This window comes from Silurus meridionalis, chromosome 17 (genome assembly GCF_014805685.1).
Source record: "Silurus meridionalis isolate SWU-2019-XX chromosome 17, ASM1480568v1, whole genome shotgun sequence".
NCBI classification, from domain to species: domain Eukaryota; kingdom Metazoa; phylum Chordata; class Actinopteri; order Siluriformes; family Siluridae; genus Silurus; species Silurus meridionalis.
Genome location: NC_060900.1, coordinates 5525985 through 5550863, shown reverse-complemented (window position 1 = coordinate 5550863; position 24879 = coordinate 5525985). Strand labels below are relative to the sequence as shown.

Sequence of the window (24879 nt, the reverse complement as noted above, 5' to 3'; positions counted from 1 at the left end):
AACAAATGATATAATAAATAATAATAATAATAATATAAAATAATCATTAAAAATACTTCAAATTCACATTAGCTTGAGGCTGCACGTGCTGCTGAACTGAAGCAGTGGGCCATCTAGAAGTTTCTGTGCTGCACGCGCCTCCTTTAAACCGGTTTACAGGTAACCGGCTCAGCCTAGAGATAATCCCCTGAACCCACAGCGCATAACGGCGAATTCACTACACCGAGTTAGAGGAAACTATTTACACAAACGTGTTTATTTTATAACCAGTGTTTTATTTATGGCCTGCTTTTTGTCATAAAGACTTATTGGGTTTATCATGTAAACCTTTTTCACCTGTATACAGGTATCTCATTGTAAAGTCACCTCAGGTAAATGACCGACAGAAACACTGTGAAAAGTAAGTAGAAAGATATTTTATTTTATTGATATGAAGTATGAGGTAGACTGAAGAGGATTTTTTCGCATGAGTCGTGGAAAAGAAGAGGATAAAAGAAGGTCAGGCTGCTCAGCAGACAGGTGACAGGAAATATTTCTCCTGACTCAAGTGGGGAAATGGATGTGTTGCCCAAAGGTGAGGGAAAATGTGTGTGTCTGTGTGTGTGTGATAACAAATGCCTTAATATTGACTAGCCAGCACACAAAAATTGGGTTTCTAATAATTCCGGTTGCTAGTAAATGTCTTATGGTTAGGGCTAGGTTTGTTCACTTTATAATTTAGCTACAAATCAAAATACCTCTAAGTGTGCAAAAGCCGTCTAAGACATAAGTGTGATGAAGTACATCTTTTTTCATATGTTTTTGCAGCACCAATATATTAAACAAATCACAGCTCATCTTGCGGTTTCTATGTAGAATTTGAAATATGTCACATAGTTTGTAAGGTTTGGGTTTTTGTGCCTCTAAAAGACCACTTCAGGGCTCTATGTCAAAGAGAAATATGTTCTTTTTAAATATCTAGATGAAGATGACCTGGTGACTGGTACCTAATATCATTTTCACACATTATATATTAGTTAATAGTAAACAGACCAAAATCTTTTCACATTGTGGAGTACATATCTTAGGGATGAGGGCAAAGTTGATTTCAGAACTAGTGCCACGAGCACACGGAAACAATTTCTTGTTGGAAAAGCTTCCAGAGGTGAACGTTTAATCACATTTATCTACTGCTTAGTTACATAAATTAATAATAATTCAAATTAAATGTTGAATATAAACACAATAATGTATTTTGTAACAGATGGGGCTGCAGGGGAGCTCCAGAGGTCGGACACCCTCAATTCCACAAGCTCGGCTGGTGCGCGCAGAAGAACCGGCGGAGCCAAAAAGCAAATGCAAGCTAACAAGTCCAAACTCCGAGCACCAAGAGCTCTCTGCTGCCTTACACTCAGCAACCCCATCCGCATGGCCGCCCTAGCCCTTGTGGAGTGGAAATATCCTTAAGAGACTGTGTGTGTGTGTGTGTGTGTGTGTGTGTGTGTGTGTGTGTGTGTGTATGAGTCAGAAGCATTTGCAGACCAAATATGTCTAATGCTTTGACTGATCAATGCTAACAATCTGATATATTTCTTATTATTTCATAGTATAGCCCTATTTTGGAATCCCTTGCCCTTCGAGATTGTAAAATAAATCACCAAACCTCAAATGTTTTTACATTTTCTTTGGCATCAAATTCCATGTTTAAAGTGGCTATTGGATACATTACAGTATGTGACCTTTAACCTCTTTTGTATAAGCCTTTTGATATATTCATTTTGCTGGCCATCATTGCTAACTGCGTAGCCCTTGGTGTTTCACGGCCCTTTCCTGAAGATGATTCCAATGCCACCAATCACAATCTGGTACGTTGGTGTTTAGGGATGTGGTTATTAACATACACAAAAGAGCAGTTTTATCGCAGGTCTTTCACCTTCACCAACTACAGGGCACTTGGTGACCTTTTAAGACCGACACATGATCAAACTGAAGTCTCCTAAAATACCACATAATAAATATAATTGTACAACAAATTTTTTGATAGTGTATGGATGATTTTCATTACTCTACTTTTTGTCCCATATAACACACACACACACACCCTTGCCCTTCACCTGCTTTACTATATAGCACATACCCTGAGCTCATTAGCCTTTTGACCTGTTTGTACAGTCATTAGGTTTTAAAGGGCTGTGGGGGTTGGGTCCGGAAACGTATCAATGTTTTTAATGCAGTTGAGAGAGCTTAAAAAAAAGAACAAATCCTGCCATTAAATGTAATAAACTCAGCAGATCTTTGCATTTCTCTTTGTTTCTTTGTTTTACTTCATACTTTGTTATAACTTTATTTTTTCGCCTTTATTTAAATGTATGTCTTTTCTCAGGAAAAAGTGGAATACATCTTTCTGATTATTTTCACCATCGAAACCTTTACGAAGATCCTTGCCTATGGCTTAGTCATGCACCCCAGTGCCTACATCCGCAGTGGCTGGAACATGCTGGATTTCATCATTGTCATTGTCGGGTTTGTGCAAATTCCCAGGCAGAATTCATCTGATTCATATTGATTTTTAATTTTGCAGTTTATACATGTGAACTGTGTGGTTGTTTTAGCCACTGATAAGAATGTAAACATCGATGAAGCGAAAATTTATTTTCTGTGTGTGTGTTTGTGTGTGTTTGCAGGCTATTTAGTGTTGTAGCAGAGATGGGAGAACACAAGGAAGGAGATGCTCATCATGCATCTGGTAAACCAGGTGGCCTGGATGTCAAAGCTCTCAGAGCTTTCAGAGTACTTCGACCTCTGCGCTTGGTCTCTGGAGTGCCCAGTAAGTGTGTGTGTGTGTGTGTGTGTGTGTGTGTGTGTGTGTGTGTGTGTGTGTGTGTGTGTGTGTGTGTGTTTTGTTTTGTATATGTGTATGCAGGTGCAAAGCTATACTTAGTAAATATATGTGTTTGTAATAAGTATGTGTTTGTAATGTGTGTGTGTTTGTGTGTGTGTAGGTCTACAGATTGTGCTGAACTCTATCATGAAGGCAATGGTTCCCCTGTTTCATATTGGTCTGCTGGTCATGTTTGTCATAATCATTTACGCCATCATTGGCCTGGAGCTTTTCATTGGCAGAATGCACAAGACGTGCTTCTATGTTGAGACAGGTAATGCAAATCATTCAAACGATTCACCTCATAAAATATGTGCACTCATCAAACATCATATATATATATATATATATATATATATATATATATATATATATATATATATATATATATATATATATATATATATAAAAGCATATATTTTTTCATATACTATACGTATATAGTATACTATATACAGTATACTATAAGTACATATTCATATACTATAAAATAACCAAAATTTTTTTGTTTTATTCACTAAATTTGACGTAATAAAAATGTATTGCTTTGCCCCCACAGAACTTTACGTAGAGGATGACCCAACCCCGTGTGCATTTGCTGGTAATGGCCGTTTCTGTGTGGGTAACAACACCAAGTGCAGGGGATACTGGGAAGGCCCTAATGGTGGCATCACAAACTTTGACAACATCTTCTTCGCCATGCTTACTGTTTTCCAGTGCATTACTATGGAGGGATGGACTGATGTATTATACTGGGTACCATCTATTTTATTGTGTCACTCCCTCATTTCTTCTGTGGTCTGCCTATTCTCTTACTGTGCCAGTGTTGCATTGTTACTGTGATTGGGAGTTAGACTGAAAATCTTAACCTGGTGATGAATTAATAAGTTAGTTCAGGTGTCACAAGCCACCTTTTTACTTCTTTTGCATGTTTAGGCTGAAGGAATTAAGGTTTTAAGACATAAAATCATGGTTCCTGAACATGATTTGCTTTATATATTTGTTGTGCCATCTTTTCAATACAATATTAAAATACCAATATCTATATACAGTAGATCTGTGTGGTAAATGTGTACTATAGGTTAGCCTACTATAGCCATTTGTTTTCTTGTATGCATTAGGTATAGTGTTTTACATATATAAATTAATTATATCAATTAATCAGAAATCAATTAGATAGATCAGTATCAAATATCAATATCAAGATATGTAAATTAAATTTTAACCCCCTCTATTTTTTTCCCTTTGAGTTTTTTTACAGATGAATGATGCGATTGGTTTTGAGCTGCCCTGGATTTATTTTGTATCTCTGGTCATCTTTGGGTCCTTCTTTGTTCTAAACCTTGTTTTGGGTGTTTTGAGTGGGTAAGAGCTGTATAATTGTGTCTGGTGCAATGAACTGATGTACTCAGGCTGTATTTAATTCTATTTAGAGATTTGCCTTGGATGTGGTGTAAATTGTGTGTGTGTGTGTGTGTGTGTGTGTGTGTGTGTGTGTGTGTGTGTGTGTGCACTTAGTGAGTTCTCTAAAGAAAGAGAGAAGGCTGTGTGTCGTGGTGAACTTCAAAAGGCACAGGAGAAACAGCAGATGGAAGAGGACATGGTGGGCTACATGGATTGGCTCATTGAGGCTGAGGATATGGATGAAGATGGCAATAAACGTGAGGAACACAAACCAGACAAATACACACGAGAGATGTATTTAGAGTTAATGTGTTCTGTACAAATATGAACATCGATATGAATAGGCACAATATTTGATTGATTACATTTTTCTTTAAATTATATATATAAATTTTTTTATGAAAGAAATACTCAAAGGGAATTTATTGTGCATCGTAACTGAGATCCAGCAGCACACAACAAAACGTCACCAGAGCAGAAAGTTTTTACTTTTATGCATGCCCAAGCAAGTGCTCTGATATTGAGCTTGTTGGACAAAAATCTTTACTCAGTACATGAACATAAAGCATTCATTCATTCATTCATTCATTCATTCATCCATCCATTCATTCATTCTTCTCAACTCCATGTTCAGGTTCATGGTGGGATGAAATAGGCATAAATGTAGTAAATTGTACGCTTTTTTAAAAATATATTGTCGACAGGTATTATGAAATAATCCTGCACACATCTCACTGCACACTGACACCATTATTGAGGGTTAAAGATACAAAATTGAGCGCTGAACAAATACAGATAAAGAGGCGGTATAGTGGCTGTTACTGTTATTCCACATGTAACACACAATACACAAAATTCACACACAGTCCCATATCTATCTTTTCTCTATTTTCTTTAAAATAAGGTGCTGTGGTGGCGAAGAAAAAGATGATGAAGAAATACGGCTGGTATAAACACAGTGAGGATGGAGGTATACTAAAATCTAGCTGTTTTATACCTTTGTTTGAAATTAATATTAAAAACTTCAATATAAGTCTTTTTGTCTAGTTTGAACAGATATATTGGTTTAAATCTTTTTACAGAATCAGACTCAGACTCAGAATTTGAGGCCTTTCTCGATGACGATAATGGCTGCTGCGCATCAATACAGTAATGCTATAGAATCAGATTTTATTTTATACACTCAGTGCTTCTGATAAACTTCAGTACATCTGATTCAGTATTTTCTTATTCTTACAACTTAGGGCCAAACTGCTGACTATAAGCTTCTGGTAAGTCAACAAAGATTATTTCATTTAGTGTTTTATTTGATTTGATTTCTTCTTGCTGTTTGATCTGAGTACTTACCTACAGTTTGTGCTTTTATTATATATATTTTTTTAAGTGACTGGACATTTAAATTATCCATAAATGTTACTTATGGCTTTATGTCCAAAACTTTAAATAAAGGTAGGAGAACATTTCAAAACTGAAAGAAGAAATTTGCAGGAATATTCAGGAATATATAAGTAGCATGATGTGTTAGAAATCTACAGCTGCTTGGTATTTGTTCTGAATGGATGTGTTTTTTTAATTGTAAAAAATGTATAATAATGTTTTTTATAAGGTGTAAATTCAATAACAAAAAAGTGTGACGTGTATAATGTATAAACACTTGGTTAAAAAATGTCCTGTATAATGGGTACATAAAGTTTTTACAGAAAAAACTATATTAATAGCGATGTACACTACATGGTAAAATATTTTGAGCTGTTCTTTAGTCTTGAGAGTTTTCTCTCCTCTGGTTTCTGTGCAGTGAGCAGCTCTACCATTTGAATTTAGTTCTGAGAAAGAACTGCCGCGTAGCAGTGAAGTCCACTAACTTCTACTGGCTGGTGCTACTGCTGGTCTTCCTCAACACAACGGCGAGTGCCTCTGAGCATTACGGCCAGCCTCAGTGGCTCACTGATATACAGGGTTTGTTTAGGCACAGACACACACCTGCACACACACACCTGCACACACACACACACACACACACACACACACACACACACACACACACACACACACACACACACACTTCTAGTCTCAGTTTTTAATTCTACTTATAACATTCTCTGCAATGTGGACTGTTCCATGTTATCTATTTGTGTATTTTTCAGACCTTTACATTTTAGCCCGTTACTAAAAACAGCCTGTGGATTAAAACTGATAACAAATTTGAATACTTTCATAAGAGTCAATTATTTGAGGCTGTTTTTCTTGAGCTGGTTGCTTTTTATTTTGCCACAGAACGAGCCAACAAGATCCTACTGGCCCTGTTCACCCTGGAGATGCTGATGAAGATGTACAGCTTCGGCTTCCAGGTCTACTTTATAGCTCTCTTTAATCGCTTTGACTGCTTTGTGGTGTGTGGTGGGATACTAGAAACTGTACTTGTGGAGTTGGACCTGATCCCACCTATTGGTATATCTGTGCTGCGCTGTGTCCGTCTTCTCCGCATCTTTAAAGTTACTCGGTGAGTTTGCAGTCTTTTACTTTATTAATTCATGTTTCAGCTCAATATGCTAGGATTTCTATTTAGATGAATTGTTCTCTGTGTATATTGTTTTGCATGGCAAGTGTAGATATTGTGTAGGGTACTTTTGTGTAAATATATATATATTTCCACCTCTTTTTCTCGCAGTCACTGGTCTGCTCTGTCAGATCTAGTCACCTCTCTGCTGAACTCGATGAAAGCCATTTGCTCCCTGCTTCTGCTCCTCTTCCTGTTCCTCATCATCTTTGCCCTGCTGGGTATGCAGCTGTTTGGTGGCAAGTTCAACTTTGATGAGACCCAGATGAAGAGAAGCACATTCGACACCTTTCCTTCTGCTCTGCTCACTTGTTTCCAGGTAACTGCCTCTGTTGCTAGGTTGTCATCTCTATACCCAGGTACAGCATGCAGATTATATTTTAACCAACATTTCTATCCACAGAAACCAACATTTCTGTCATGTTATGTGACTTTTATGATTCATCTCCATTTCTTTTCACATGAATGCATGATTTCAATTGGTGAACATTATGTTTAATCATAATCTGGTATAAATATGCTGCCACCAAAGTGAGCTATTCAGCTGTATGTCTGATCCTAAACTCTTAGACTCTCTTAGAGTGGTTTTTGTGAAAGAATTCAATATGTAAATCTTTATTGTACTTTAATGTTAATATGTAACTGATTTGTATTAGAACTGCTTCAAACACAACTCAAATAAAACAGAAGCCGTAGACAGATCACCTACGCTACTCACATGATGCCTAGTTATATAGACAGAATTCATTTAATTATCTGTGATAATGCAATTTAAATGTAATAGCCATGAAATGAGGAAAATGCAGTTTTTCACAATGAGAAACTGTCTCACTATAGATTCTAACTGGAGAGGACTGGAACTCAGTTATGTATGATGGTATCATGGCATACGGAGGGCCTATTTTCCCCAACATGATCGTTTGTATCTACTTCGTCATTCTTTTTGTCTGTGGTAACTGTATCCTTTATTCATCATCTCTATTCAGTTCTATACCTTTGAAGATAATACAGCTTAGGTGTGATTGAATGGACTAATAATGTAAGCCAGGAAAAATTGCTTTCTTTTAATTGTCCATAGCAGAATGGACAATTTTTTAAAGCATTATGACATTTTGTGTGGTTTGTTGGTATGAAAATTCATCCAAAGGCTCACTGGGGTAGGTGGTAACCATAGCAAATAAACTGTTAGGGATAAAGTTAAAAAGTATGGAGAATGTATATAAAGAAAGAGTGTTGAGAAAGGATAACATCATCGTGAGTAACAAGAAGCTTCCTTTATGTTACAGTTTTTAATAGCTACCACTGGCTGACAATATTGTGTTCCTGGATGCTCGAAAAACAAGTCAAAATGATCTGTACCGCAAGCAATTAATTTTTTCAATTCTTCTTTTTGTAGTGGTACCTAATGGTCAGATATACTGGTCATTTTTAAATTAAATGATCATTGATAAATGTAATGATTATTTATTTATTTATTTATTTATCTTTACACATACTAACTGTAAATTGCTAAATGTCTGTGTGAGTATGCTGCTAAAGTATTTTCCCTATGTGGATAAATGAACTGAAGTGAACTGAACCAAACAATTCGAGTTCCTATTAAAATTTGTTTTATACTGTGTTTAAGGTTTTTCAATAAAATTATGTAGATTTTAATTTCCACAACAATACAACAATAGTCTTAGATAAATTACTCGTGAAATTGGACAAAACTCAATCAAATTAGTGTTTCCTTAATCTTTACTTTTGCTCAGACATCCTGTTGAATGTCTTCCTGGCTATTGCTGTGGATAACTTAGCAGGAAATGGCAAAAAGAAAAAAGAGTATGTGCCTTAAAAAGATTTCTAAAACATATCAGTATATCGTTTTTTATTTGACAAAGTACTTGCTCTCCTGCATCATTTATTAGTTTTAAATTTTAACAAGTTGAACCTCCTTTAAAGAGAAAAACCAGAAGAGGAAGAGTGGGAAGATGATGAAGACAGGGAAGATGATGAAACTGGAGTAAGACTTTAAAATTTTTTTGCTTTGTTTTTCTTTACCTTGTCTATTCAATCTTTTTCCCCTTCATTATATCTTCTACTTCTCTTTTTTGTGATTTTTTTTTTCTACTTTTTTCCAGAATGATGCAGATGAATGGGAAGAGAGTGAAGAGTTGAGAGCAATTGAAGGCCTTGAGGGTAACCGATTTTAAGTCATGTTAAATAATGGATATGATTACATATAAATGTTAAATTATAATATTTTATTAAGATTTAGAGATTGTAGCATGGCAAATGATTTGAAGTAATTTAAGATTTACTTTGTGTTTTTAAGGTGCTGTTCCAATGAAAGTGGAAAGTTTTCAGCCCAAAGAGAAAATTGTCCCCATACCTGATGGGAGCTCATTCTTCATTTTAGGAAAGAAAAACTGGTGAGTAGTCGAAGCTAAATGTACAGGTTTCATTATAGCAAATAATAAGAATTCTGTATCTACCAGAGAAGTTCTTAGGAGTTCTTGAACCCGGCCCATTAACCCTGTCAGTTATATGCCTGTATTGTATTCAGTCTCAGTACAGTCAACCCCCGATAATTTGCGGTGCGGATTATCTTAAAATTTGCGGGAAACCGCAGCGGGGACCGAATTTTCAGGAACGTCAGGAATAACATTTTAAATAACACTTTTTTATGTTTTCATTAACAGATTTCATTAAATGTGTTAAAACACATTATTGTATTAAAGTGACATAATGTCTAGATTAATTCACTAAGGTTCCATAGGGGCTGCGGGGGTGCGTCCAAAATTCACAGATTTTTGGAACTTACAACGTAACACTTGCGAGTTCTGGGGGACCACTGTACAATTATTATTCCAATAAAGTTGAAATGAATGTAAAAGTGGATAATTACATGTCTTTTTATCTGTAGCTTTGTTTTCTTGATTCTCTATCTGTACAGCTTTTACTGACCTTCCTGAACCATCACTGACATTCTTTTCCTAAATTTTCTGTCTGTCTAGCCTCCGAGTCGCTTGTCACAACCTCATTTACCATCCTTACTTTACCAACTTCATCCTCCTCTTCATCATCTTTAGTAGCTTCTCACTGGCTGCTGAGGACCCAATCAAAACTCATTCAGTTCGCAACATTGTAAGTCAGTGAGTTTGTGAAGAGTTCGACGAATTGATCCTGATGGGTTTTGTTTGGTGCTGTTTCAGAAAGTAGAAGTGATGTAGCAAAGTTACTTTGCATAATTATTTTTATTATTGTGCCTGATGTATATATATAATATAATCATATATATAAGACAATAATATCTTCAAGAAAACACTAATAAAAACAGTTTATTATACCTCCCTCTAGATGCTTGGCTATGCTGATTATGTCTTCACCACTGTCTTCACCATTGAGATTATATTAAAGGTAAACCTGTTAATTAATTCAAATCTATCATTTTGTTTGAGTCTGAATTGTATTAATCTCTACGAGGTGTAAATATGTTTGTAGATCTACATAGAGTTTAAACGTGCCAATATTTAGTTGTCTTACATTGAGCTTAGACTGCTCAAGTTGTGAAAAGCTGTCTGTGCAACATTATTAGTGACTTAATAATCATTTATGTCTTGGACATAGATGACAGTATATGGTGCATTCCTTCATCAAGGCTCCTTCTGCAGAAATGCTTTTAATCTCTTGGATCTGCTGGTCGTCAGTGTATCTCTCACTTCATTCTTTCTGCAGTAAGTGTCACATTGATTTTCCGCCTATACACTGATTTTTTTTTTTACTTTATATTATTCTATTTTAAATGTTCATTCAGCCTTGTATTCTGACTCTTCATGTGTCTTTTGTTGCTTTAGTTCGAGTGCCATCTCTGTGGTAAAGATTCTGAGAGTACTGCGAGTGCTCAGACCTCTCCGAGCCATCAACCGAGCAAAGGGACTAAAGGTACACCAACAACTGACTGACCACATAATACTGTGTATTCTTATTACATCATAATTCTCATACTTATATGACATATTATATTATTTATATATTTTCTATTAATCATCTAGTCCAGGGGTGCACACACTTTTTCTGCATGCGAGCTACTTATTAAATGACCAAGTCAAAATGATCTACCTACTATAAAAATGCATAAATAAATATAATTTTTTTTAATGGCATGCGATTTACCCACACTACCTTTGGGATCGATGGGTAGATCGCGATCGACGTATTGGGCAACCCTGATCTAGACATTTCACTTACTGTGTCCATTTTTTGGTGTGTTCATTTGTGTCTCCAGAGTGTGATCCAGTGTGTGTTTGTAGCCATCCGTACCATTGGCAACATCCTCATTGTCACCACTCTCCTGCAGTTCATGTTTGCGTGCATTGGAGTGCAGCTTTTTAAGGTAGCATTACTAATGCTAAAGAACACTCTTACTAAACCGTTAATGCACATTTGGGTCTCATATGGATGCTATTTGTTCTTTCAGGGGCGTTTTTATAGATGCACAGATGAGGCCAAACACACACCAGAGGAATGCAAGTGCGCATCAGTGTTCAGAGCTCACAAATTTTAGCCTAATAGTATTTTAGCCTCAGTAGCCTGTTTGCTGATGAATAAATGTGTGTTTTATTCAGAGGCACATTTGTGGTGTATAAAGATGGCGATATGAATCATCCAATGGTGAAGGAGAGGTTTTGGGTGAACAGTGATTTCAACTTTGATAACGTGCTGATGGGAATGTTGGCTCTTTTCACTGTCTCTACATTTGAAGGCTGGCCACAGTGAGTTTATACACCAGTTATTAATAATACATGATCAACATCCAACATATCAACATTTTCTAACCCTTACTTCTTGCAATAATAGAAAACAAAAATGTACATGTTGTCGACAAAACTATTTATGTAATTTATGTATTATTTTATTATTATCTATTCTTTGTAAATGTGTTTGATCTGTGATCCTTTTAAGGATTTTATATAAAGCCATCGACGCTAACGCTGAGAACAGAGGCCCCATATACAACTGTCGTGTGGAGATCTCCATCTTTTTCATTATCTACATCATCATCATTGCCTTCTTCATGATGAACATCTTTGTGGGCTTTGTCATCATCACGTTCCGCGAACAAGGAGAGGTCGAGTTCAAGAACTGCGAGTTGAACAAAAATCAAGTCAGTATATAATACAGTTGTGTTCAAAATTATTCAACCCCCACTGAAATTGATTGTTTTGGTTGGTTTGACATTGATTATGATCATTCAGTCATCCTGCTTACAATTAAATCAAAGAGGCACGTGTAGGTCAGACAAATATAACATAACATTTATAATGAAATAACCACAAATGTCTTTTCTGAGCTCACATCATTATCAGTTTTATTCAACCCCCAAGTGACATGCAATCTTAGTACTTAGTACAACATCCTTTTACAGTTATAACAGCTTTTAAACGTGAAGCATAGCTTGACACAAGTGTCTTGCAGCGATCTACGGGTATCTTCGCCCATTCATCATGGGCAAAAGCCTCCAGTTCAGTCACATTCTTAGGCTTGCGCACTGCAACTGCTTTCTTTAAGTCCCACCAGAGGTTCTCAATCGGATTTAAGTCTGGTGACTGCGATGGCCACTTCAAAATGTTCCAGCCTTTAATCTGCAACCATGCTCTAGTGGACTTGGAGGTATGCTTGGGATCATTGTCCTGTTGAAAGGTCCAACGCCTTCCAAGCCTCAGGTTTGTGACGGACTGCATCACATTGTCATCCAATATCTCCTGGTACTGAAGAGAATTCATGGTACCTTGCACACGCTGAAGCTTCCCAGTACCTGCAGAAGCAAAACAGCCCCAAAGCATGATTGACCCCCCGCCATGCTTCACAGTAGGCAAGGTGTTCTTTTCTTCATAGGCCTTGTTCTTCCTCCTCCAAACATAGCGTTGATCCATGGGCCCAAACAGTTCTAATTTTGTTTCATCAGTCCACAGAACACTATCCCAAAACTTCTGTGGTTTGTCCACATGACTTTTGGCATACTGCAGTCGACTCTTCTTATTCTTTGGGGACAGCAAGGGGGTGCGCCTGGGAGTTCTGGCATGGAGGCCTTCATTACGCAGGGTGCGCCGTATTGTCTGAGCAGAAACTTCAGTACCCACATCTGACAAATCTTTTCTCAGTTCCTCAGCAGTCACACGGGGACTTTTCTCCACTCTACGCTTCAGGTAGCACACAGCAGTCGAAGTCAGCATCTTCTTTCTGCCACGACCAGGTAGCGTTTCAACAGTGCCCTTTGCCTTGAATTTGCGAATGATGCTTCCTATGGTGTCTCTTGGTATGTTTAACATCTTTGCAATCTTCTTATAGCCATTGCCCTTCCTGTGAAGAGTAATCACCTGTTCTCTTGTCTTCCTGGACCATTCTCTTGACCTCACCATGTTTGTAACCACACCAGTAAATGTCTAGAAGGAGCTGAGTATCACAGTCATTTTAAAGCTGCCTAATTGGTGCTTATTAGGCTTTATTGCTGCTCCTGATATCCACAGGTGTTTTCAATACCTGATTGAAAACACTTCATTGAACCTCTGTTCTTCAGAGTGGTAGTCTTTAAGGGGTTGAATAATTATGTCAATGAAGAATTCACAAAAGAAACATTTACTACTGTATTACAAAACTAATTGATGTCATTTTAGTTGCATATGGTTCTTTAAGAAGTCCTTGTAGGATTTCATTCTGAATACAATTACAAATGTACACTAAATTCCTAAAACCATTTACAGCATTGGGGTTGAATAATTTTGAACACAACTGTATGTACATATGTATATATATATATATATATATATATATATATATATATATATATATATATATATATATATATATATATGTATAGTTTGACCACAAGATGACACTCACCAGGTGCATGTAGAGTTTACAATGTACTAATATAATTTCTCCACAAGAATCTTACAGCACTATTTCTTTCTTCAGAGGCAGTGTGTATATTACGCACTGAAAGCACAACCTATACAGATCTACATACCTAAAAACCCATCACAGCTGAAGTTCTGGAGAATCATTAACTCCTCGCAATTTGAATACATCATGTTTGTTCTCATTCTGCTCAATACATTTACGCTGGCTGTACAGGTGTGTATAACACACATCATCTATTACACTCCATTATTTTATCAGCATCAGTAACTTCTCAAGTTTATTGCATAGATTTGTAAAAAGATGATCATATACACCATGATGTGTTTCTGAAGAACACAGTGAGCTCAATGCACACTTACATGCAAACCCGTTTTTAATGTCTGTATCAACAGCACTACGAACAGTCAAAGCTGTTCAACTTTGTCATGGACATCCTGAACATGATCTTCACCTTGCTCTTCACTATCGAGATGATCATCAAACTGCTTGCTCTTCGGCCATATGTAAGACCCATTTCACACAGTTTAAAACACAAGCTTAATGCCTTTCCGCTGATTCTTTTGGGGGAAGAAAATGCAATGATCAATATTTTATAAACACTTTCTCATCTTTCTTTCCATAGCACTATTTTATAGATGCTTGGAATTCTTTCGATGCCCTAATAGTGGTGGGGAGTTTGGTCGACATCATGATTGCAGAGTTTAGTGTTAGTATTTCACTTATTCACTACACTCACAAATACACATAACATATAATCTCTTGTGTTGTGTTGTGTTGTGTTGTGTTGTACTTTGCCTCACACATTTTCCATCTCTTTTTTTGTGCATGATCTCTCCGGAATCCTCTTATTTTTGCTCTCACAGGGTGGTGGAGGCCACGGAGAGGTGTGGCAAGTTTATTTTCAGCATGCCCTAATTGTATCTTAACCTACGCTGTTTTAATCACAAGCAAATAAGCATTAAAGCTGTTGTAAAACATAGATGTTAATATAGTTACTACATAATAACATCACAGAAGGTTGCAATATATATTATATCTTGTGCATTCTAGGATAAGATATAACACATAGATAACATATTATATGACATATATAACACATACTGTATACTTTTAATAGGGGAAGGGGGATGGGGAAAATTCCAAGGTGTCAATCACCTTCTTTAGGCTCTTCCGAGTCATGCGATTGGTCAAGCTGCTCAGCAAAGGCGAGGGCATTCGAACGCTTCTCTGGACATTTGTGAAGTCTTTACAGGTTTGTTCTAAATGTCAATTTTCAGATATATGTTCTTTTTTTCTTCTTCATTCAGCTGCTCTCGTTAGGGGTTCATATATCTCCATACTGCTCTGTAATATGACCGCTTTCAAATTAACTACCAGCATGTCTTCCCTCACCACATCTATAAACCTCCTCCTTGGTCTTCCTCTTTTCCTCCTGCCTGGCACCTCCATTCTCAGCATTCTCCTACTCGTATACCCGATGTCCCTCCTCTGCACATGTCCAAAACATCTCAATCGTGCCTTCCTCACCTTGTTTCCAAAATGTCCTACCTGCTCAGTCCTTCTAATAAATTCATTTCATTCAATAAACAACATCCTGCTACACCTTCTGTCACCTCCAGTCAATGTCACTGTCTCGAAACCATACAACATCGCAGGTCTCACCACAGTCCTATAATCTTTCCCTTTCACCCTTACAGATACCCTTCTATCACAAATCACTCCTGCCACTCTTCTCCACCCACTCCACCCTGCCTGCAGTAGCATATGAGTCCACTGACTAAATCTCTTTTTTTAAATCTTTTATTAATTTTTTTATTTTTCACATTTACTCTCTTACTTTAGGCTTTGCCATATGTAGGTCTGCTCATCGCGATGATCTTTTTTATTTATGGTGTAATCGGGATGCAGGTAGACACACCTTTATCACCACATACCTTTCTTCTTTATCTCCATGCATTTTGTTCATTTTGCTCATACTCTGAGTTTCTTTTTTTATACCTTGAACATTTTTCCTTCTTAACAGACGTTTGGGAAGATTGCTATAGACGACGACACCGAGCTCAATCGAAACAACAACTTCCAGACATTTTTCATGGCAGTACTCCTTCTCTTCAGGTGTGTGCACAACACAGTATTTATAGAGCTTCTGCATCAAAATTATAGCAACTTTACATTTAGGTAAAATATTTATACTAATAACTGACCAATGGTTTGTTTTTTATTATTTTTACTTAAGATGTGCAACAGGAGAGCAATGGCAGGACATTATGCTGGCAGCACTGCCAGGACGACGGTGTGACCCTGAGTCAGATTATGAACCAGGGGAGGAGTACAGCTGTGGCAGCAATCTGTCCTATCTGTATTTCATCAGCTTCTTTGCTCTGTGTGCTTTCCTGGTAAGCAAGAATGAGATATAGAGATATTTAAAAAAAATTATAAATGCAAAAGCCACAAGTATCTTTAATTTTGACATTTTTTAAAGCTTATAGTGGCTGCATGTTGAGCAGTATATGAGGGATTTCTCCTTGAACAAATTCACTCATGCTGGGTTGTTACTTTTTGTAAAAATAAATAAAAAAATAAAATTAAAAAAAACAGCATTTGAGTATATGAAGCAATTTGTTTAAATCAACATTTGTATTGTTTTTAATGATAATTGCAGATGGCAAATTGACAACAATGCTTTTAAAAACAATAGAAAATATTGTTCAAAAAACATTGTTTTGACAATTTCTGTTTCAAAAAATACACATTTTGTTCAGTTATGAAGATCTAAAATATATAATGTCCTTAATTATGTATAATAATTAAATTATATATGCATAAATTAAATATACAGACATTGAATACAGTCATTTGAACGTACAGTAAAGCCGCAGTAAATCACGTTTAAAAAAACAATGAAACACAGCAAGCAAACATGCTTGATTTTTTTTATAAAAAGGGAAAAAAATATGCATCAGTGACTTAAAATTTTATAGTTTTCTGAGCTGATTGCGCAACCTGACGCTCACGAGTCACGAGCCAGTGTGCCTGTCCCGAAGTTAGCAAGCGAACAGTTTATACACTTCATTAAATTTACCTTTTTCATATGATGAGGATTATACAGTTTTTGCTTTACGTGCTGATGTTTCACTTCCATCTGTGACACCAGTGTTTTTTCTTCATACCACACAAGCTCTCCTTTGCATAACTTACAGGTTACAGTCTTCTTTGTTGCGTTTAATATAAAATACTCCTATGCCTTAGATGACTTAGGAGTCACACACACTTTTTCCTGCAGCCGTCACGCAAACCTGGAACTTGAGCAGCCCGAAATAATCGATAATGGCATTTGTTGACAATGAATTTCATTATTAATTATTATAGATTTTTTTATTATTATAAGTTGTTGCAGCCCTTGTGAGAAGATTTATGATAACTAGTTCTTGTATCTTTACATTTTAGATTATTAACTTGTTTATTGCTGTCATCATGGACAACTTTGAGTATCTAACCAGGGACTGGACTGTGCTGGGCACTCACCATCTGGATGAGTTTAAGAGAGTGTGGTCAGATTATGATCCTGAAGCAACGTAAGACAAACAGTTTATTATTGTTTATGTAAAAATCTGCAAAAAGACAACAATGTTCTGAAAAAGATCACTAACATTTGAATACATCATAAATACCTACAAAATTTTTATTTTATTTGAAAGATGTAGTTAAAATATTTGCATATTTTGTAAAGGGGAAGAATCAAGCACCTTGAGGTTGTGACTATGCTGCGTCGAATTCAGCCTCCTCTTGGTTTTGGCAAACTTTGTCCTCATCGAGTGGCCTGTAGGGTAAGCAACTATACTGTACATGAATACAGAATTAAAATGGTGTATATTATAATAGTTGCAAGAGCTGTTGTATCATTAATGTAACCGAGATCTTTTTTTTTAAATACAGTACAAAGTTCACTGTCACAAATATGTCTTGGTAAACATTAGAACCTGCATGTAACATGTGGTTGTCTCAGAGACCAAGCAAGCAGCTGACACACTCAGTCCGTCTACAGTATTTAACTCCCAGTTAACTCTTAACTCAGCAATTCAATTAGTCTCTCTCTCTCTCTCTCTCTCTCTCTCTCTCTCTCTCTCTCTCTCTCTCTCCATCTATTAATTTTTGCAGAGGCTGGTCAGTATGAACGTGCCTCTTCATCCTGATGGCACTGTGTCCTTCAACGCGACCCTGTTTGCTCTCGTCAGATCTTCACTCAAAATCAAAACCGAAGGTCTGTGTGCACAGTACAAATATAGCAATTAATATAACCCCCCCCAAAACTTAATTTAAGACAAAACCTCTTTCATTACCCAAGAGGAAACACAAAGTAGAGCTACACCTAAATAAGACCAAATTAACATATAAATTGTTGGCAAACACAGGACTGATTCAATGCAGGCTAACTTTGCCATTAATAATTTAGCCTCTTAATTGAATTCTTGAATTTGTTTTAATCATCGTCTATCCCCAGGTCCAATTGACAAAGAGAATGAAGAATTGAGAGCCATTATTAAAAAGATCTGGAAGCGAACCAAGCCTAAACTTCTTGATGAGGTTATACCACCCCCTGCAGGTACTCAGCTATATTCAACTACTAGATAGCAGATTGCAGTTCAGAATCCTAATCTTTACTATATTTCAATACTATACTGTATTGTGAATATAGTATTGTATTATATTTTTGGTATATTTCTAAAGCATTTTGAGTCAGTAGTGATTTTATTGATGCTACTGAAAGACAACACATGGGTTTTGCTTAGATCTTAGTCTGTGTTAATCTGTGGCATGTCATTTTCTTTAGGAGAGGAGGTTACTGCAGGAAAATTCTATGCAAGTTTTCTCATCCAGGATTACTTTAAGAAGTACCGTAAAAGGAAGGAAAAAGAGAAAAAGAAGAAGGGCAAGGATAAGTCAGCTTCCCTTCAGGTGCACAGTTAGCATATGTCTACTGGGTCTTGTATGTTATTTGATAGACCAAGGCTAGTTGTCTATTTTGTCAGATGCTAAGAACCTAATGAAGAATAGAGTGACTAACAAATTGAATGTCAGAAATGTCCTTCCATGTTAGTGCACTATGCTTCCAATCTGTCAAACACAAGACTGAATTTCACTAGCACATACAGTTTTCATCACACTTGGCTTTATAGAGTGATTTCAAGCTTCATATATAAACCACTAAATGTCACCCTCTGACTCTGCTCTGTTGTTTTTCTAAGGCTGGCCTGAGGACCCTGCAGGATTTGGCACCAGAGATGAGGCTGGCTATGGAAATGGAGGAAGGCCAGGAGGAGGTGCTTGAAGGTGACATGTTGGAAGAGGAGGAGTTCTTCAGGGTAAGCTGCAATTGATCATTTTAATGACATGTCTTATGTTCTTAGAAACTGACGCTTCATAAATCCAGGCCTTCTGTTTTAATTTAATAGTAATATTAGTATAAACTATTAGAAAGACCCAAAGTTTATCTACATGTCTCAAGATCCTATAGATAACAGGTGCATGTGCACAGTAGGGAGTGTAGACAGCAGATGGAAGGAATGAGGGAACGAGGGAGTCAAAAAAGATTCCAGCCATTTTGACTTCAAAGTACCAAGAAATCTAAACATGCAAATGTGATTTTTAGGAAATATTAAGCACCATTTTAATATGTCTAGTTTTGATATATTTTGGACAAAGTTTTGGACGTTTTTCCACAATGGTTACTCCGTATATAAATGAATAAAATCCAAATAATATCACCTTTAGAAGAGACTGCCTCTCTCATTCCAAAGCTACAGAGTGACAGTGTCTTCAGCGATGCACATCTAACTCCAACCATGTCGACCCCTGTGGGCACTCCTTTCCCCCTGCAGTATGAAGAGGTTAGCGTGAGCATCGAACCCCCTCCTTGTGATTCTCTGAGGCTAGAGGAAGCACTGAAGGACTTTCGACCGACTTCGGCCCTCTCTGATAATGAGGTGATGCTTGAGCAACCTCACAGGTTGATTCCTCTGCCCAGGCGGTGGGCGACCAGTCAGTCCAAACTCAGCTCACTGTGGGCTCTAAATTCCAGCTCAAGGCAAGCACAGTATTTATAAACTATTTATAAAGTGTTTAAGATGCTGAGTTATCATGCATCCGGAAAGTATTCACAGCTCTCCACTTTTTTCACATTTTATGGTACAGCCTTATTCCAAAATGCATTCAATTCATTATTTTCCTCAAAATTCTACAAACAATACCCATAATGACAACATGAAAGAAGTGTGTTTAAAATTTCATCAAATTTATTACAAATAAAAAACGAATTAAATCACATGTACATAAGTATTTAAAACCTTTGCCATGACTCACAGAATTGAGCTCAGGTGCATCTTGTTTCCACTGATCATCCTCGATATGTTTTTACAACTTGACTGAAGTCCACATGTGGTCAATTAAGTTGATTGGACATGATATGGAAAGGCAAACACGTGTCTATATAAGGTCCCAGAGTTAACAGTGCATGTCAGAGCAGAAAAAACCAAGCCATTAAGTTCGAGGGATTGTCTGTAGATGCCTGAGACAGGAGTGTTTTGAGGCACAGATCTGGGGAAATGTACAGCAAAATATCTGCAGCATTGAAGGTCCTAATGAGCACAGTGGCCTCCATCATCCGTAAATGGAAGAAGTTTGTAACCACCAGGACTCTTCCAAGAGAGGAGCCGCCCGGGCAAACTGAGCGGACGGGGGAGAAGGGCCTTAGTCAGGGACGTGACCAAGAACCAAGAGTTTGTAGCATCATAATCAAAAAGACTTAGAAGGGTAATTGGTTCCAACAGTGCTTCAACACAATGTTGAGCAAAGGCTGTGAATACTTATGTACATGGGAATTTTTTTCTTTTTTTTTTTTTTTTTTGTTTGTTTGTAATAATTTCGCAAACATTTTCAACAAACATGGACAAAGAATGAATTTAATCTATTTTGGAATAAGGCTGTAACATAAAATGTGGAAAAGGTGTGAATACTTTATGGATGTACTGTATATCCATTATCCATTATTAGTGACATAATTTTGTGGGATGGGATTTTTGAGGCTGTGATTTTTCATGAGAGCTATAATGATAGCTATAATTTGAGCAAGCAAAATTCATATTTTATTTCTAGTTTATTTACAACACCTGGTATTGAACTGCATATAAAGGATTAAAATTTCTCTCTCTCAGTGTAGTCTCTCTCTTGCTGCTTACCTTATTTAATGCACAGATATACTAAAAAAATTATGACATTAACCGAATGGCTTGTTAACTATAATGAAAATGCATCTAAAGAAAAGAATCCTCCAATTTCCCAATATTTGATCTCTTTTTTAATATCTTAAGTGTTTATTTAATACCTGCCCTTTAGGCCACCCAGCACTCATTCACCACCTGTTTTGGATGAAAAGCTGCAGCGTTCAGGAGGGGAAGGAGAAGGTGTTGGGACAGGAGACGGAGTACCGAGTGCTACAGAACAGAGTCAAGATACTCAGAGTACAGTGTCACATGACAGGTGGGGAGAGCAATCAGTCAGAAACTGATGAGCCTTTATAAAAGGAATCGTGATAAAGAAAGAGGATGGGATAAATATACTGAGGGGGTAATGAGAGGGTTGTGTATTCACCCATGATTCGCATCCATTTGAATGCTCAACTAAGTTTCTTTTGAGAGTGCAGATGAAAAAGAGATTCTTCCCTGCACATAATGAATAGAGCCCTCTCATAGGCGGTGGAAAAAATAGATACAGAAATAGATTGTTTTCATCGTCTCCAGGGATTCATGATTTTTTTCATGAAATAGTTGGCCTTTAAAGAATGAATGAATAACCTCTTTATATAATTATTTAACAGATATGTCGCTATGTAGGCTGTGACCTTGTGCAGCACCACAAGGTCACTGTGTTCTGTGTTCTTGGTTGTGTTGAAGTAGTGGGAGAAGTGCTCTTAGCTGAGCCAGTGTGCATCTGAACACAATTAGCCACAACGATAAAGCAGAATGTGAACTAACTCTGAAAGTTTGAAGTGTTTGAAATCAAAAGTTTTCTTCTGAGTGTGCTGTAGTTTAAAATATGAGATATTTATGCTTTTTTTTTTTATTACTAAAGCTTTGAATGTTACGACATATAACCTTTGCCATAAACAGACAGCAGCATCCAGAAGCTCCTCCATCAACACAGACAGAACCTCCTCCAGTTTCCAGTGGCAATAATGCAGCTTCTGCTTCATTTCAGCCAGATAACATTAGCAGCAATAGTTGCAAAATTGCTGCAAATGGGTATAATGAAAACACTCAATCTATTAGTAGCTACAATGGGAACGCCTGCCATTTAAACGGATACAATGGCAATGTTTCTCCTACAAATGGCAGCAGTGGCAATGTTTTGGCAACAAATGGGTACAGTGTCAACACATTACCCACAAATGGTTACAATGGAAGCACATACCAAGTAAATGGCTACAATGGATACCACAGCAATGGATACCACAGCAACGGCTACCACAGCAACGGTTACTCGAGCAATGGGTACAGTGCCAGTGGGTACAGTAGCAATGGTTATGGTGGCAAACGACAAAATGGTAAAGGATACACTCGAAAACGCTTCCTTCCTCCCACCCCTTCAGGTGAAAAAGCTTTTTGGCCATATGATTGATTTTTATTATAAACACTAATTGTACACCAGTACACAGCTGTTTTACACTATTTATTTTCCTCGTTCTGTTTTGCTGTTTTAGGACGCAGGCCAAATTTCACTATCCAGTGTTTGAGGAGACAAGACAGCACTGATGATATCCCGATCCCTGGTACTTATCACCAGAACTCACCTCCATGCAGAGCACGAGAACAAGTAATGCTTTCTAAAATATTTCAGATAATAATTTATAGATGTTTTAAAAAATATGTGACAATACTGAAAGGTGATATATTGCTGTATAGTAATCCCTTTAAAGCATTTTCTGAATCCAAAAGATTCAGTGCATGGGTGCAATACCGCAAGTACCTCAGTAGTCAACTAAAAAACAATTTATAGCATACAGTAGAATTGATATACTATACCATTAAACCCCTTTACAGATACAAAACAACTATGACTCTCGACGCAGTAGCATGTCCTCAGCAGCCTCATCATCCTCATGGGCAAACACGCCGGTGCGGCCAGGTCGTCTGCTTTATGCTCCTCTAATCTTGGTGGATGAAGCAGGTGGAACACAGACAATTTGGAACGAAACTAATGGCAGCACTAGCCTGCCAGCTGCAGTTCATCCTGGGTGGCAGGCAAACCAGGGTGTCTCTCAGCAGCAGGCATATGCTACACTGAGGGTGCCATCCCACCAAGGCCCTGGCTACGTGGAGAAAGGAAGTGCTGACAGCCTTGTAGAGTCGGTCAGTACATTGGAAGCTATTGTGGTGCTTCATCTTACTTACTTTACTATAGTTAGTTATTTATTTACAGCGCTATAAAATACTTTTGTATTATTTTTACATTTGAAATGTTGACTTGTTACACTGACATTATTTCCTCAGATCCTGATATCAGAAGGCTTGGGCCTCTACGCCAAAGATCCCAAATTCGTAGACTTTACTAAGCGAGAGATTGCTGACGCATGCAACATGACTCTGGATGAGATGGAGACAGCTGCGTCCGGTTTGCTGAGCCAAGGAACACCTAGGCAGCCAATCAGTCACTTTCAGGAGGATCTGTCGGACGAAATAAACTGTGTGATTTCATACTGAAGTTCCCACTATGACCAAATGAAAGAGGAGAATGAAAGCGTATTAGAAAAAATAAAGAAAGAGACATACAACGAAAGCAATCTGGTGCAGAAATGGAACTGCAATTCACGATTGTGTATTGACCAAGTGCTTTTCCAACATAATGACACTTAAATTCTGGATCTGGAATGGAGCAGATTTAAGATCTTGTAACCAACTTACTGTAATTATAGGATTCTGAATCGTCTCTGCTTAGATGAAATGGATAAGTCCACAGAATTAGATAAATAATGATTTACCTGACAATATAGCAGAGTATGATTTAACAGATGTACTGATTGATACCTGATCTGTTGAAAATGAGCCTAGAAAAACTTTTGATATTACATTTAGTAATCTTAATGATCCAATGCCTAAAAATGCCTAAAATTATTGTGTTATAAAGATAGTTTGAATTAAAAATAGAAAAATGTCTCATTTTATATTAATCACTCTTTAATTTTACACAATGAGCATTAGCCTTTGGTATTACGTCTGTTATTATGCTGATGCTCCAGAGTTCTATGTGTGTAATAAATTATTCTACTCTTTTAAATCTCTTTTTTTCATTGAATACAGGTTTTTCCTCCACAATCAAAGAAAGACAATCAAAGGCGTTTTTATTCTCTAGTCTGAAATTTTAACCCTTTTAATTAGTTTTTGGTTGTCCCTCCTTTTTCTATAGGTATAAAGTGGTTACCATACATGTTTTAGTGTTATGTGAGTTTATACATGTGTTCAGGCATCATAAATTAATTCATAATTTTCAAATACAAGCCAGGTCCAAATTGTAGATATGACATTGTAGGTATGAACCCTAACATTCATCCTTAAGAACACAGAAAAAAAAAAATGCAGAAACAAGCTGCATTCTCGCTCTTATAAAACGTTTTCTTGTAGTAAGAAGACCCACTTGTCATGATTCTCTCAGAACAATGCGACATTTCTTATTTCTCTTATTTTTTTCGCAATAATGAGAATTTCTACATTACATGGACAAAGGTTTGTGGACTCGAGACCAGAAGATTCGTATGTGCTTTTTTTGAACATCCCTTTCAACATTTAGTCTTCATATTATAACTTCCATTCTTCTGGGAAGATGTTTTACTATGGCTTGTAAAGTGCAGGGTCTCAATAATCCATATAATGTCCATAGAATGTATGTCTTTATGATAATGGTAAGTTCTTCTGCTTCCACAATCTCACTATTGTATTACAATACTACAGAATATTGTTCTTCCTTCCACTCAGGGGAGATTCTAGGATTTTTGTAATGGGGTGGCACGGGGGGACCAAAAACCAGTCAGGGGGCACTCATGGGAAAAGTCATGTGCCCCAGCACAAGTGTGACGACATAAAATTGGCACTGCACAAGTGCC

At 37.0% G+C, this 24879-nt stretch overlaps 1 protein-coding gene across 1 annotated transcript; it reads left to right on the top strand.

The window, feature by feature from the left end:
• The first annotated feature begins 205 nt into the window (after positions 1–205).
• Positions 206–24050, top strand: cacna1fa (calcium channel, voltage-dependent, L type, alpha 1F subunit a). Its single transcript, XM_046870403.1, has 48 exons — positions 206–574; positions 1244–1436; positions 1739–1844; positions 2363–2502; positions 2664–2806; positions 2982–3134; positions 3420–3616; positions 4122–4225; positions 4379–4521; positions 5169–5234; positions 5347–5413; positions 5509–5535; positions 6060–6220; positions 6539–6764; positions 6933–7140; positions 7659–7779; positions 8576–8645; positions 8766–8826; positions 8945–9002; positions 9139–9235; positions 9821–9950; positions 10164–10223; positions 10434–10540; positions 10661–10748; positions 11092–11199; positions 11284–11336; positions 11432–11578; positions 11769–11970; positions 13782–13940; positions 14120–14230; positions 14350–14433; positions 14591–14611; positions 14845–14979; positions 15570–15635; positions 15751–15842; positions 15964–16123; positions 17175–17302; positions 17458–17554; positions 17886–17988; positions 18229–18330; positions 18559–18683; positions 18974–19090; positions 19607–19812; positions 21120–21263; positions 21893–22371; positions 22483–22595; positions 22823–23131; positions 23273–24050. The coding sequence occupies exons 1-48, from the start codon at positions 556–558 to the stop codon at positions 23480–23482; spliced, it is 6216 nt and encodes a 2071-aa protein (XP_046726359.1). The 5' UTR covers positions 206–555; the 3' UTR covers positions 23483–24050.
• The last annotated feature ends 829 nt before the right edge of the window (positions 24051–24879 follow it).